General features: G+C 49.7%; 2 protein-coding genes across 3 annotated transcripts in view; both read left to right on the forward strand.

Annotated features, from left to right (window-relative positions):
• The window catches only part of LOC114487737 (transcription activator BRG1-like), a 30,156-nt gene extending 23,322 nt beyond the window's left edge, over positions 1-6,834 (forward strand). The window contains exons 9-13 of the mRNA XM_055091378.1: positions 741-914; positions 2,256-2,429; positions 3,640-3,807; positions 3,900-3,950; positions 5,653-6,834. Coding sequence (XP_054947353.1) covers positions 741-914; positions 2,256-2,429; positions 3,640-3,807; positions 3,900-3,950; positions 5,653-5,697 — 612 coding nt within the window. The 3' untranslated portion in view covers positions 5,698-6,834. The remainder of the gene's footprint in view (positions 1-740; positions 915-2,255; positions 2,430-3,639; positions 3,808-3,899; positions 3,951-5,652) is intronic.
• A 1,672-nt stretch (positions 6,835-8,506) lies between these two features.
• LOC114487092 (transcription activator BRG1-like) lies at positions 8,507-13,511 on the forward strand. Of its 2 annotated transcripts, none has more exons than XM_055080864.1 (4): positions 8,507-9,088; positions 10,299-10,466; positions 10,562-10,609; positions 12,312-13,511. In XM_055080864.1, the coding sequence occupies exons 1-4, from the start codon at positions 9,074-9,076 to the stop codon at positions 12,354-12,356; spliced, it is 276 nt and encodes a 91-aa protein (XP_054936839.1). In that variant the 5' UTR covers positions 8,507-9,073; the 3' UTR covers positions 12,357-13,511. The 2 variants fall into 2 exon arrangements, with proteins under 2 accessions (XP_054936839.1, XP_054936838.1); XM_055080863.1 differs by having other exon boundaries at positions 8,542-9,088; positions 10,559-10,609; positions 12,312-13,509.
• Positions 13,512-14,007: the final 496 nt, after the last annotated feature.

Below are 14,007 nucleotides of genomic sequence, written 5' to 3' on the forward strand. Positions count from 1 at the left end.
AGCCATGGCCGCTGAACCTGCGCGTCCGGAGCCTGTGCTCCGCAACGGGAGAGGCCACAACAGTGAGAGGCCCGAATACCGCAAAAAAAAAAAAAAAAAAAAAAATCTTAAAAAACAAAAGGCGCAGTGCCCAAGCACACTTGTTAGCTCACCGTCCCCCTTCCTTTCCATGTCCTGCCCAGTGGAGGGACATTGGGATGAATAAGTGTGGGCCTTCCCTAAGGTGGCAGTGGCCAGCTTGAAGCAGTGTACTTAGATGGGTCTATTTCTTTCCTTTTTTTTCTTTTTTTTAATTTAATTTTATTTTATTTGGCCATGCTGTGCAGCATGTGGGGTCTTAGTTCCCCGACCAGGGATCAAACCCGTGTCCCCCGCATAGGGAGCGCAGACTGTTGGCCACTGGACCGCCAGGGAAGTCCCTAGATGGGTCTAATTTCTAAGGGTCCTTTACTTTTGAACGACCAATTAGGAAGTTTGTTTGTGGTTGAGGGAGGGCAAAGCTGGAGACCTGAAGGCCTGAGCATAGGGCTCTCTGCTGGGTGTCCAGAAGCAGCTGTCTGCTACCCTGTGCATGCCCCGCCCGCGGGAACCCACTACGGGTTCTCCCCACGCACGCGTTTGTGCTCACGGGTCCTCCTGGAGTGGCAGCCTGCTGTCTGGCTTGCGATATGGAGGTGCGCGTGTCACATGGATGTTACCGAGTCGTGCCTGTCGCCAGTTTTTCCTCTTCCTTCCCGAAGCTGCGGCAGGAGGTGGTGGTGTGCATGAGGAGGGACACGGCCCTCGAAACGGCCCTCAACGCCAAGGCCTACAAGCGCAGTAAGCGGCAGTCCCTGCGCGAAGCCCGCATCACCGAGAAGCTGGAGAAGCAGCAGAAGATAGAGCAGGAGCGCAAGCGCCGGCAGAAGCACCAGGTGTGTCCCCACGGCCGCAGGCTCGACCGTGTGCCTGAGTCGTCAGCTCCGCACTGTCGAGTCTTGGTTTTCCTCTCAACACGATGTCCGAGTCTCTTTTCTGTTCATTTATAAGAGTATCCTAGGCACTAAGAATACTTCAGTGGACAAAAACCAAAAAGTACGGAAAGGTGGGTCATAATCAAACGCACGTATAACACGTTGGGAGTTAATAGGGTGTGAGGAGACATGAAGCGGGGATAGGGCGTGATGGAGGAGCCCTTTACATAGGACGGTCAGTCGGGCACGGTCTCCCTGAGGATGTGAGGTCTGAGCAGAGCCCCGAGGGAGGAGCTACACCGATGTGTGGACGAGGCCCTTTGCAGACAGGGGAGTGTGCCCCAGTGTTCTGTAAAAAACAATGGCCCAGTATAGTCAGAGTGGGGTGAGCGAGGGGGAGGGTGGGAGGAGGTGAGAATGGGGAGGTTATGGGCAGAGCGTGCAGGGCCCTGTGGGCCGGGAGGATGACTTGGGCTTGTGCTATGAGTGAGGTGGGAGCCACGGAGGGTCCTCAGTCAGTGATCTGACTGAGGCTGTTACAAGATCCGTCAAGGAGACCAAAATCTACTCAAGTAGGATTTGGGGTGATTCTGTTTGTTCATTCATTTATATTTTCTAAAGTTTGCCTCCAAACAGTGTCTGTTACTAGCATAGTTTAAAATAACAGAGAAGTCAATATTCAGTGTTAACCACTGTTAATATCTTGGTATATCATTCTGACCTTTTTTGTCTATATACATATAGTAATCAAAAGTTAAACAGCTGCATTTAAAATATATATATATATATATGCACATTGAGCTGTTTAAAGTATTATTGAAGCATTTAACATATGTGTTGTAGTCCATCTCAGTGTGCCCAGCATCCATTGATTTATGAAACTGTTTCCCTGTTTGGGGACATGCAGCGTACTCTCAGCTTTCCAGTGTTAAAACTAACACTGGGATAGGCATTCTTGTCCTTGAGTTTTTGGGCCAATCTCTGCTATTTTCCTTAAAATAAATCGCTAGCAGTGAATGATTTGGTGGGAGGGCGGGTGCATTTTGCAGCGGGTGGCAGACACTGCCAGGTTGTCTCAGCCAGGGCATTTGCCCCGTCTGCTGCACATGAGGGGTGGTCCCTTTTCACCACACAGTCCATGCAGAGGATGTTGGGCCTCGTAGGCAGACAGTGTCTCGGTATCGTTTTGGTTGCGTCCCCTTGGTTTTCACCAAGCTCCCTTTAAAGTTTCGTCTCACGCGGGGTGACACCACGGCAACTCTTGTCCCATAGTCAGTCTGCTCTTCTGTGTGCGTCCTGCAGGAATACCTCAACAGCATTCTTCAGCACGCCAAGGATTTCAAAGAATATCACAGGTCGGTCACAGGCAAAATCCAGAAACTCACGAAGGCGGTGGCCACATACCATGCCAACACTGAGCGGGAACAGAAGAAGGAGAATGAAAGAATCGAGAAGGAGAGAATGCGGAGGCTCATGGTACAGTTGGCCATTATGACCCGGATCCCTTCACGCGGGTGCTGGGTGTCGCAGGCATGGGGGCGGATCAGCCACCCAGGGTTACGCTGAGGCATTTTGGTGCTCAGAGTTAGAGGCAGGACAGAGAAAGAAAGGGCTTGGGTTTGGGAGTCTGAAAGGCCTGACTCCAGACCTTTGCCCGGTCACTGACCATTGGTGACCGTGTGACCTCAGCTGGTTAGCTGGCTGCTCTGTGCTCTCTGGAAGGTGGAGGTGGCACCCGTCCTGGTGGAGGAGCCGCCGATGGTGTGAGCCTGACCTCCCACCCCACCCTTCGCGTCTGACCATGTGTTATTCGTGGAGGGTTCTCTGACCTGGCCGATATTGACAGGCACTGCTGAGTGGACAGGGCCACGTTAGTACGAAGGAGGGTCCCTGTCCTGGCGGGGCTCTTGCTGGCGCCGGAGAGACGGATGCCCAAGCGAGACAAACAAGATAGTTTTGGGTGGTGAAAAGCGCACAGGAGAACAAAGCAGGGCCAGGGAGTGGGGATTGACTGGGTGTTACGGGCAGGATGGGTGTGACCCACGAATGCGGAGATCCAGGGGAAGCACCTCCCGGCAAAGAGGAGCTGAGGGCAAAGGCCTGAGGCGGAAAGAAGCCGTGTGTGAGGCTCAGCCAGTGGCCCCTGGAACAGCGTGGCGTGGGGCAAAGTGAGGTTGGAGTCCCGGAGGCAGCCACGTGGGGCCTTGCAGGCCACGGGGAGGGCTCTGGATTTAATTCTGACCGTGACGGGGAGCCGAGGGAGGCTGTAAGCTGGGATGGCGGTGGCGGGGTGACACGATCCAATGTGTTCTCAGAAAGCCGGGGCAGGCGGTCTGTGGGAGAGCGGTGGCTCGGACAAGGCAGAGAGAAGGGTTGGGATTTGGGTGTGTTTGTGGACATAGGGGACAGAGCTTTTAAATGGCCCCTGGCAGGACCATGTCTGTCCAGCAGGTCCCCAAGGAGCCTGGCCCGGGGTGGGAACTGGGGAAGTTCTGAAGGGGAGTCAGTAGTTGTGTGAAAGGTGTGAATATAGCGCAGCCCCGGGTGTGAGCTCAGCACTCCCTAAATGCGGGTCCGGCTGCCGGTTAGCAGCAGCCCCGCGGGCTTCTTGAGTCTGGTTTGCCCTCCCTGGGTGCTGGTGGACGAGCGTGTCACAGGCACGAGCCGTAACCGCATGCTTCTGCAGGCCGAGGACGAGGAAGGGTACCGCAAGCTCATTGACCAGAAGAAGGACAAGCGCCTGGCCTACCTCCTGCAGCAGACGGACGAGTACGTGGCTAACCTCACGGAGCTGGTGCGGCAGCACAAGGCCGCCCAGGTCGCCAAGGAGAAGAAGAAGAAGAAGAAGAAGAAGGTGCGCCCCTCGGTGGGACCGGAGCGGCTGTGTGTGCGCGTGTGCCTCGGCCTCCCCGGTCGGGGGGTGACCGTCTCTCTCTTTCCTTCCAGAAGGCAGAAAACGCTGAAGGACAGACACCTGCGATCGGACCCGATGGCGAGGTGAGGAACCAGGGGTTTCTTCTGTGGAAATGCCAGCCTAGCCCCAGAGGTTAGGTCTATTTCATCCTTAAAAAAAATTTTTGTTTCCTTTGAAATTATAAAAGTATATGACGATGGTAAAAATCCACATAGGTCCCCTGCCACACTCCACCCTTCCTCACTCCCGCTGCCCAGAGAGAATATTGTTTACTATTGGGTGCGTTTCCTTCCAGAGCTTTTTCTATGCACGTGCTGTTATTTATTTCTCAGTTTTCCCTTTAAAGTTTCAGACTCACAGGAGAGGTGTAAGAACAGTGCAGAGAGTTCCTGCATACTCTTCACCCAGATTCCCGCTTTTCACGTGTCATTATTTTTTCCTAAACCATTTGAGGGTCAGATGCACACGTGAGGGCTTTTTACCCCTCTGTGTGTTTCAATGTGTACATCCTAAAAGCAAGGCTGTTCTTTTCCATAACCGTACAATGATCAAAACCAGGAAATGAACATTGACGCAATACTGTGATCTAATTCACAGCCCTTGTTAAGGTTTCACAGTTGACCCTCCAGTGTCCTTCACAGCAACAGAAAACCCCGAAGTGACGCTGGGTCCTTCTCCGTGCGTCATATCGGGAGTGTGTGGCGTAGATTTCTTCCCCCACTGGTGATATTGACCTTGAGCCTTTGGTGGCCGCCAAGGTGTCTCCAGCTGTAAAGATTAAGTACCTTGTGCAGAGATACTCAGACTATGTAAAGATAACGTGATTCCTCAAACTTTCATCGGCTCTTTCAGCATCCGTTGTCTTTGCCTGTATCAGTTTTTGCCATAATGGTTACAAAATGGTGATGTTTTTTCCCTCGTCTTTTCTTCTGCATTTATTAGTTGACTTTCTCCAGGAAGGAAAAACCTTCCCTTCTTTTTTATTTGGCTTGTTCATAGTTTGGCAACCCTTGGTACTGACTCATGGATTCTTATTTAGTTTAATGGATTTACTTAGTTTAATCTTGCACTATTATTATGTATTTTGATGCTCAAATTGTTCCATTTTGGACCAGTAGGAGCCCCTTCACATTGGCTCCTGCCTGCTTTTGATGTGTCCCCATCATTCTTTGAGGGGTTTCTGACTTCCTTGCACACAAAAATGGCCCAGGCTCATCTTTTGCTTTCTCTGCCCGAGTCCTGGACTCGGTCATTTCTCCAAGGAGCCCTGATTCCTTTAATCAGAGAAGAATATTTGGAAACCATGATCTAGATGTGTTCGTTGCTACTGAGTTGTCATTGCTTCTGGGCCCTCTCAGTGGACAGATCTAGGAAACAGATGTGTATATGCACACACATCCACTTTGCTAGTTATATATGTTAACTAGTTATATATATTAAAAATACTGAGGTCACACTGATACTTCCAATTCTAATTCAGTACCACAGGGTTCTTTCTCTCCTTCTCCCTGTCCACGTTATAATAGCCCAAAACCTGACCCCCGTCTGCCACGAGATAGGCCCTCATTTCCTCAGTCCTAGACCGTGCAGGAAGTACATTCAGAATGGCTAACACGTACCCCTCTGCAAAAGAAACCTCCTAGCTAGGGGCTTCCCTGGTGGCACAGTGGTTAAGAATCCGCCTGCCAGTGCAGGGGACATGGGTTCGAGCCCTGGTCCGGGAAGATCCCACATGCTGCGGAGCAACTAAGCCTGTACACCACAACTACTGATCCTGCCCTCTAGAGCCCTCGAGCCACAACTGCTGAGGCTACATGCCACAACTGCTGAAGTCCGTGCACCTAGAGCCCATGCTCCACAACAAGAGAAGCCACTACAGTGAGAAGCCCGCACACCGCAACGAAGTAGCCCCTGCTCCCCGCAACTAGAGAAGGCATGCATGCGGCGATGAAGACCCAACGCAGCCTAAAATAAATAAATAAAATAAATAAATTTACTAAAAAATAAAAAGAAACCTCCTAGCTAGAGGTCAGTGCTTGTCTGAAGTTGAAAGTACATGCTCCAGATACTGCATTCAGAAGATTAGTTCTCCTCTTGTGCCCCCATTAGTGAGAGTCCCCCCAACCCTTGTTGGTTTTATTTATTTACTCTTCATTTCTTTATTTAGTACGTGAAATACTAGCCTGGTTCCAAAAGTCAGAACCGTGCAGTGAGGCCCACTCAGAGAGGGGTTGCTGTCCCCACACATGCGTCTTTTCTGTGGCACTAACACACTAGTGTGAAAGAAGGCTGCATAGTGAGGTGTAAATGCAAGGTGTGGCCTTTACCACCTCCTCCAACCCCTCCTCAGTCCCCCTCCCCAGAGAGAAACCTGAGCAACCTTCGGTGTGTTTGCTCTGGGACCTTTTCCGTACCTGTGTCTCCAGGTGGTTTTCTTTTCCCCGCCTGGTAGTGTATCTTAGTCTTTCCAAGTTAGCTCATGTGCACTTACCTGACTCTTTCTAATGCCACCGTATTAGAGAGGTGGCTAGTGCTTGCTTCTCTGACTTATAAATGTAATACTTCTAGGAAAAAAATGATAATGATAACAAACGTAAATGTAATGATAACATGAAAAGGCACCCCATGGTGCCTGTTCTCTCACAAGCATGCATGTTGATCCCTGGTTGATGTCTCTCTATCTTTCCAGAAACCTTTGTGCTTATATTCTCTTTGTTTTGTTTTGGGACCATTTGGGTCAGTCGACACATAGCAAGACTTTTCCTGCTTAGCAGGTATCTTGGACCACTTTCCATATCAAGCCATTAGTTCTTTCATTTTATTGTATTGATGTACTAGGATCTCTTTCATCGTTCAGATTGATAGCTATCTAAGTTGCTTCCCATTTGTAGCTGTTAGATCCTGCACTGAGCAGCTCTGATGGACCACCATATATCCCCTCCCCTATGGGTGGCTATTTCCATTGTTTCCTTTCTTTCTATCCCACACATTGTTGTAATGAGCCCCCTTGTACATTACCTTTTGATGCTCTCTTAGCTGGGCTGCTATAACAAAACACCATAGCCTGTCTGGCTTTTTTTTTTTTTGACCACATGGCACACGGGATCTTAATTCCCCGACTGGGGATTGAACCTGCACCCCCTGCAGTGGAAGCACAGAGTCTTAACCACTGGACCTCCAGGGAAGTCCCTTTTGTTTTTTTTGTTCTTGTTTTTGGTTTTTTTTTTTGGTAGCCTGCGTGGCTTAAATGGCAGAAATATACGTTCTTATAGTTCTGGAGGCTGGAAGTCGGAGATCAAGGAGCAGCAAGGTTGGTCCCTGGTGAGGACTCTCTTCCCGGCTTGTAGACTGCTGCCTTCTGCTGTGTCCTCACATGGGGGAGAGAGAGCAAGCTCTGGTGTTTCTTCTTATAGGGGCACTAATGCCATCCTGTGTGCCCCACCCATATGACCTAATTTAACCCTAATTACCCCCCAAGGGCCCCATCTCCAAATACAGTGACATTGGAGAGCTGGGGCTTGAGCATATGAATTTTGGAGGGGGCACAGTCCAGTCCATAATAGATGGCACGCTTTTCCTGGTGGCCTGATTCCCTGAAATGAATGACTACAGTGATTAACTCAAATAATATTCTTGGGGCTTCCCTGGTGGCGCAGTGGTTGCGCGTCCGCCTGCCGATGCAGGGGAACCGGGTTCACGCCCTGGTCTGGGAGGATCCCACATGCCGCGGAGCGGCTGGGCCCGTGAGCCATGGCTGCTGAGCCTGCGCGTCCGGAGCCTGTGCTCCGCAATGGGAGAGGCCACAACAGAGGGAGGCCCGCATACCACAAAAAAAAAAAAAAAAAAAAAAAATTCTTATTTCACATGATTTTATTTGAAATGTTAAGTTGAATTTTTTACGAGAAATTTGGGCTGGCATTTTACTACAATGCAAAGCCTTCACACGGCCATTTGTGGCTTTCAAGGGGGAAGTCACATCGCAGGAAAGTGTGACTCCTCCCTGAGGATGTGAGGTCTGAGCAGAGCCCCGAGGGAGGAGCTACACCGATGTGTGGACGAGGCCCTTTGCAGACAGGGGAGTGTGCCCCAGTGTTCTGTAAAAAACAATGGCCCAGTATAGTCAGAGTGGGGTGAGCGAGGGGGAGGGTGGGAGGAGGTGAGAATGGGGAGGTTATGGGCAGAGCGTGCAGGGCCCTGTGGGCCGGGAGGATGACTTGGGCTTGTGCTATGAGTGAGGTGGGAGCCACGGAGGGTCCTCAGTCAGTGATCTGACTGAGGCTGTTACAAGATCCGTCAAGGAGACCAAAATCTACTCAAGTAGGATTTGGGGTGATTCTGTTTGTTCATTCATTTATATTTTCTAAAGTTTGCCTCCAAACAGTGTCTGTTACTAGCATAGTTTAAAATAACAGAGAAGTCAATATTCAGTGTTAACCACTGTTAATATCTTGGTATATCATTCTGACCTTTTTTGTCTATATACATATAGTAATCAAAAGTTAAACAGCTGCATTTAAAATATATATATATATATATGCACATTGAGCTGTTTAAAGTATTATTGAAGCATTTAACATATGTGTTGTAGTCCATCTCAGTGTGCCCAGCATCCATTGATTTATGAAACTGTTTCCCTGTTTGGGGACATGCAGCGTACTCTCAGCTTTCCAGTGTTAAAACTAACACTGGGATAGGCATTCTTGTCCTTGAGTTTTTGGGCCAATCTCTGCTATTTTCCTTAAAATAAATCGCTAGCAGTGAATGATTTGGTGGGAGGGCGGGTGCATTTTGCAGCGGGTGGCAGACACTGCCAGGTTGTCTCAGCCAGGGCATTTGCCCCGTCTGCTGCACATGAGGGGTGGTCCCTTTTCACCACACAGTCCATGCAGAGGATGTTGGGCCTCGTAGGCAGACAGTGTCTCGGTATCGTTTTGGTTGCGTCCCCTTGGTTTTCACCAAGCTCCCTTTAAAGTTTCGTCTCACGCGGGGTGACACCACGGCAACTCTTGTCCCATAGTCAGTCTGCTCTTCTGTGTGCGTCCTGCAGGAATACCTCAACAGCATTCTTCAGCACGCCAAGGATTTCAAAGAATATCACAGGTCGGTCACAGGCAAAATCCAGAAACTCACGAAGGCGGTGGCCACATACCATGCCAACACTGAGCGGGAACAGAAGAAGGAGAATGAAAGAATCGAGAAGGAGAGAATGCGGAGGCTCATGGTACAGTTGGCCATTATGACCCGGATCCCTTCACGCGGGTGCTGGGTGTCGCAGGCATGGGGGCGGATCAGCCACCCAGGGTTACGCTGAGGCATTTTGGTGCTCAGAGTTAGAGGCAGGACAGAGAAAGAAAGGGCTTGGGTTTGGGAGTCTGAAAGGCCTGACTCCAGACCTTTGCCCGGTCACTGACCATTGGTGACCGTGTGACCTCAGCTGGTTAGCTGGCTGCTCTGTGCTCTCTGGAAGGTGGAGGTGGCACCCGTCCTGGTGGAGGAGCCGCCGATGGTGTGAGCCTGACCTCCCACCCCACCCTTCGCGTCTGACCATGTGTTATTCGTGGAGGGTTCTCTGACCTGGCCGATATTGACAGGCACTGCTGAGTGGACAGGGCCACGTTAGTACGAAGGAGGGTCCCTGTCCTGGCGGGGCTCTTGCTGGCGCCGGAGAGACGGATGCCCAAGCGAGACAAACAAGATAGTTTTGGGTGGTGAAAAGCGCACAGGAGAACAAAGCAGGGCCAGGGAGTGGGGATTGACTGGGTGTTACGGGCAGGATGGGTGTGACCCACGAATGCGGAGATCCAGGGGAAGCACCTCCCGGCAAAGAGGAGCTGAGGGCAAAGGCCTGAGGCGGAAAGAAGCCGTGTGTGAGGCTCAGCCAGTGGCCCCTGGAACAGCGTGGCGTGGGGCAAAGTGAGGTTGGAGTCCCGGAGGCAGCCACGTGGGGCCTTGCAGGCCACGGGGAGGGCTCTGGATTTAATTCTGACCGTGACGGGGAGCCGAGGGAGGCTGTAAGCTGGGATGGCGGTGGCGGGGTGACACGATCCAATGTGTTCTCAGAAAGCCGGGGCAGGCGGTCTGTGGGAGAGCGGTGGCTCGGACAAGGCAGAGAGAAGGGTTGGGATTTGGGTGTGTTTGTGGACATAGGGGACAGAGCTTTTAAATGGCCCCTGGCAGGACCATGTCTGTCCAGCAGGTCCCCAAGGAGCCTGGCCCGGGGTGGGAACTGGGGAAGTTCTGAAGGGGAGTCAGTAGTTGTGTGAAAGGTGTGAATATAGCGCAGCCCCGGGTGTGAGCTCAGCACTCCCTAAATGCGGGTCCGGCTGCCGGTTAGCAGCAGCCCCGCGGGCTTCTTGAGTCTGGTTTGCCCTCCCTGGGTGCTGGTGGACGAGCGTGTCACAGGCACGAGCCGTAACCGCATGCTTCTGCAGGCCGAGGACGAGGAAGGGTACCGCAAGCTCATTGACCAGAAGAAGGACAAGCGCCTGGCCTACCTCCTGCAGCAGACGGACGAGTACGTGGCTAACCTCACGGAGCTGGTGCGGCAGCACAAGGCCGCCCAGGTCGCCAAGGAGAAGAAGAAGAAGAAGAAGAAGAAGGTGCGCCCCTCGGTGGGACCGGAGCGGCTGTGTGTGCGCGTGTGCCTCGGCCTCCCCGGTCGGGGGGTGACCGTCTCTCTCTTTCCTTCCAGAAGGCAGAAAACGCTGAAGGACAGACACCTGCGATCGGACCCGATGGCGAGGTGAGGAACCAGGGGTTTCTTCTGTGGAAATGCCAGCCTAGCCCCAGAGGTTAGGTCTATTTCATCCTTAAAAAAAATTTTTGTTTCCTTTGAAATTATAAAAGTATATGACGATGGTAAAAATCCACATAGGTCCCCTGCCACACTCCACCCTTCCTCACTCCCGCTGCCCAGAGAGAATATTGTTTACTATTGGGTGCGTTTCCTTCCAGAGCTTTTTCTATGCACGTGCTGTTATTTATTTCTCAGTTTTCCCTTTAAAGTTTCAGACTCACAGGAGAGGTGTAAGAACAGTGCAGAGAGTTCCTGCATACTCTTCACCCAGATTCCCGCTTTTCACGTGTCATTATTTTTTCCTAAACCATTTGAGGGTCAGATGCACACGTGAGGGCTTTTTACCCCTCTGTGTGTTTCAATGTGTACATCCTAAAAGCAAGGCTGTTCTTTTCCATAACCGTACAATGATCAAAACCAGGAAATGAACATTGACGCAATACTGTGATCTAATTCACAGCCCTTGTTAAGGTTTCACAGTTGACCCTCCAGTGTCCTTCACAGCAACAGAAAACCCCGAAGTGACGCTGGGTCCTTCTCCGTGCGTCATATCGGGAGTGTGTGGCGTAGATTTCTTCCCCCACTGGTGATATTGACCTTGAGCCTTTGGTGGCCGCCAAGGTGTCTCCAGCTGTAAAGATTAAGTACCTTGTGCAGAGATACTCAGACTATGTAAAGATAACGTGATTCCTCAAACTTTCATCGGCTCTTTCAGCATCCGTTGTCTTTGCCTGTATCAGTTTTTGCCATAATGGTTACAAAATGGTGATGTTTTTTCCCTCGTCTTTTCTTCTGCATTTATTAGTTGACTTTCTCCAGGAAGGAAAAACCTTCCCTTCTTTTTTATTTGGCTTGTTCATAGTTTGGCAACCCTTGGTACTGACTCATGGATTCTTATTTAGTTTAATGGATTTACTTAGTTTAATCTTGCACTATTATTATGTATTTTGATGCTCAAATTGTTCCATTTTGGACCAGTAGGAGCCCCTTCACATTGGCTCCTGCCTGCTTTTGATGTGTCCCCATCATTCTTTGAGGGGTTTCTGACTTCCTTGCACACAAAAATGGCCCAGGCTCATCTTTTGCTTTCTCTGCCCGAGTCCTGGACTCGGTCATTTCTCCAAGGAGCCCTGATTCCTTTAATCAGAGAAGAATATTTGGAAACCATGATCTAGATGTGTTCGTTGCTACTGAGTTGTCATTGCTTCTGGGCCCTCTCAGTGGACAGATCTAGGAAACAGATGTGTATATGCACACACATCCACTTTGCTAGTTATATATGTTAACTAGTTATATATATTAAAAATACTGAGGTCACACTGATACTTCCAATTCTAATTCAGTACCACAGGGTTCTTTCTCTCCTTCTCCCTGTCCACGTTATAATAGCCCAAAACCTGACCCCCGTCTGCCACGAGATAGGCCCTCATTTCCTCAGTCCTAGACCGTGCAGGAAGTACATTCAGAATGGCTAACACGTACCCCTCTGCAAAAGAAACCTCCTAGCTAGGGGCTTCCCTGGTGGCACAGTGGTTAAGAATCCGCCTGCCAGTGCAGGGGACATGGGTTCGAGCCCTGGTCCGGGAAGATCCCACATGCTGCGGAGCAACTAAGCCTGTACACCACAACTACTGATCCTGCCCTCTAGAGCCCTCGAGCCACAACTGCTGAGGCTACATGCCACAACTGCTGAAGTCCGTGCACCTAGAGCCCATGCTCCACAACAAGAGAAGCCACTACAGTGAGAAGCCCGCACACCGCAACGAAGTAGCCCCTGCTCCCCGCAACTAGAGAAGGCATGCATGCGGCGATGAAGACCCAACGCAGCCTAAAATAAATAAATAAAATAAATAAATTTACTAAAAAATAAAAAGAAACCTCCTAGCTAGAGGTCAGTGCTTGTCTGAAGTTGAAAGTACATGCTCCAGATACTGCATTCAGAAGATTAGTTCTCCTCTTGTGCCCCCATTAGTGAGAGTCCCCCCAACCCTTGTTGGTTTTATTTATTTACTCTTCATTTCTTTATTTAGTACGTGAAATACTAGCCTGGTTCCAAAAGTCAGAACCGTGCAGTGAGGCCCACTCAGAGAGGGGTTGCTGTCCCCACACATGCGTCTTTTCTGTGGCACTAACACACTAGTGTGAAAGAAGGCTGCATAGTGAGGTGTAAATGCAAGGTGTGGCCTTTACCACCTCCTCCAACCCCTCCTCAGTCCCCCTCCCCAGAGAGAAACCTGAGCAACCTTCGGTGTGTTTGCTCTGGGACCTTTTCCGTACCTGTGTCTCCAGGTGGTTTTCTTTTCCCCGCCTGGTAGTGTATCTTAGTCTTTCCAAGTTAGCTCATGTGCACTTACCTGACTCTTTCTAATGCCACCGTATTAGAGAGGTGGCTAGTGCTTGCTTCTCTGACTTATAAATGTAATACTTCTAGGAAAAAAATGATAATGATAACAAACGTAAATGTAATGATAACATGAAAAGGCACCCCATGGTGCCTGTTCTCTCACAAGCATGCATGTTGATCCCTGGTTGATGTCTCTCTATCTTTCCAGAAACCTTTGTGCTTATATTCTCTTTGTTTTGTTTTGGGACCATTTGGGTCAGTCGACACATAGCAAGACTTTTCCTGCTTAGCAGGTATCTTGGACCACTTTCCATATCAAGCCATTAGTTCTTTCATTTTATTGTATTGATGTACTAGGATCTCTTTCATCGTTCAGATTGATAGCTATCTAAGTTGCTTCCCATTTGTAGCTGTTAGATCCTGCACTGAGCAGCTCTGATGGACCACCATATATCCCCTCCCCTATGGGTGGCTATTTCCATTGTTTCCTTTCTTTCTATCCCACACATTGTTGTAATGAGCCCCCTTGTACATTACCTTTTGATGCTCTCTTAGCTGGGCTGCTATAACAAAACACCATAGCCTGTCTGGCTTTTTTTTTTTTTGACCACATGGCACACGGGATCTTAATTCCCCGACTGGGGATTGAACCTGCACCCCCTGCAGTGGAAGCACAGAGTCTTAACCACTGGACCTCCAGGGAAGTCCCTTTTGTTTTTTTTGTTCTTGTTTTTGGTTTTTTTTTTTGGTAGCCTGCGTGGCTTAAATAAGTTATTTAACCTTTCAGCACTTTAGTTTTCATCTGCAAAATGGGGATAATAACAATACCTACTTTGTGAAAATCTGGGGAATTATATAAATTAAGACATGTAAGGCAGTTACATTGCCAGGCACATAGTAAGAATGCAATAAATGTTAGTTTTTATTACTATTATTCCTTCTCTTTGTTCAAACGCTCCAAAATATACTTCTTCCAGGAAAAGCATCACCTAACATTTTT

This window comes from Physeter macrocephalus, chromosome 2, assembly GCF_002837175.3.
Source record: "Physeter macrocephalus isolate SW-GA chromosome 2, ASM283717v5, whole genome shotgun sequence".
NCBI lineage: Eukaryota > Metazoa > Chordata > Mammalia > Artiodactyla > Physeteridae > Physeter > Physeter macrocephalus.

What these genes read in the sequence shown, in the direction of transcription:
- LOC114487092 (XM_055080863.1), top strand. An exon ending in AGAAGAAGAAGAAGAAGAAG is followed by an intron (nt 10,467 to 10,558) that starts GTGCGCCCCTCG and finishes CTTTCCTTCCAG; the next exon opens with AAGGCAGAAAACGCTGAAGG. An exon ending in CGATCGGACCCGATGGCGAG is followed by an intron (nt 10,610 to 12,311) that starts GTGAGGAACCAG and finishes CCTGCCCTCTAG; the next exon opens with AGCCCTCGAGCCACAACTGC.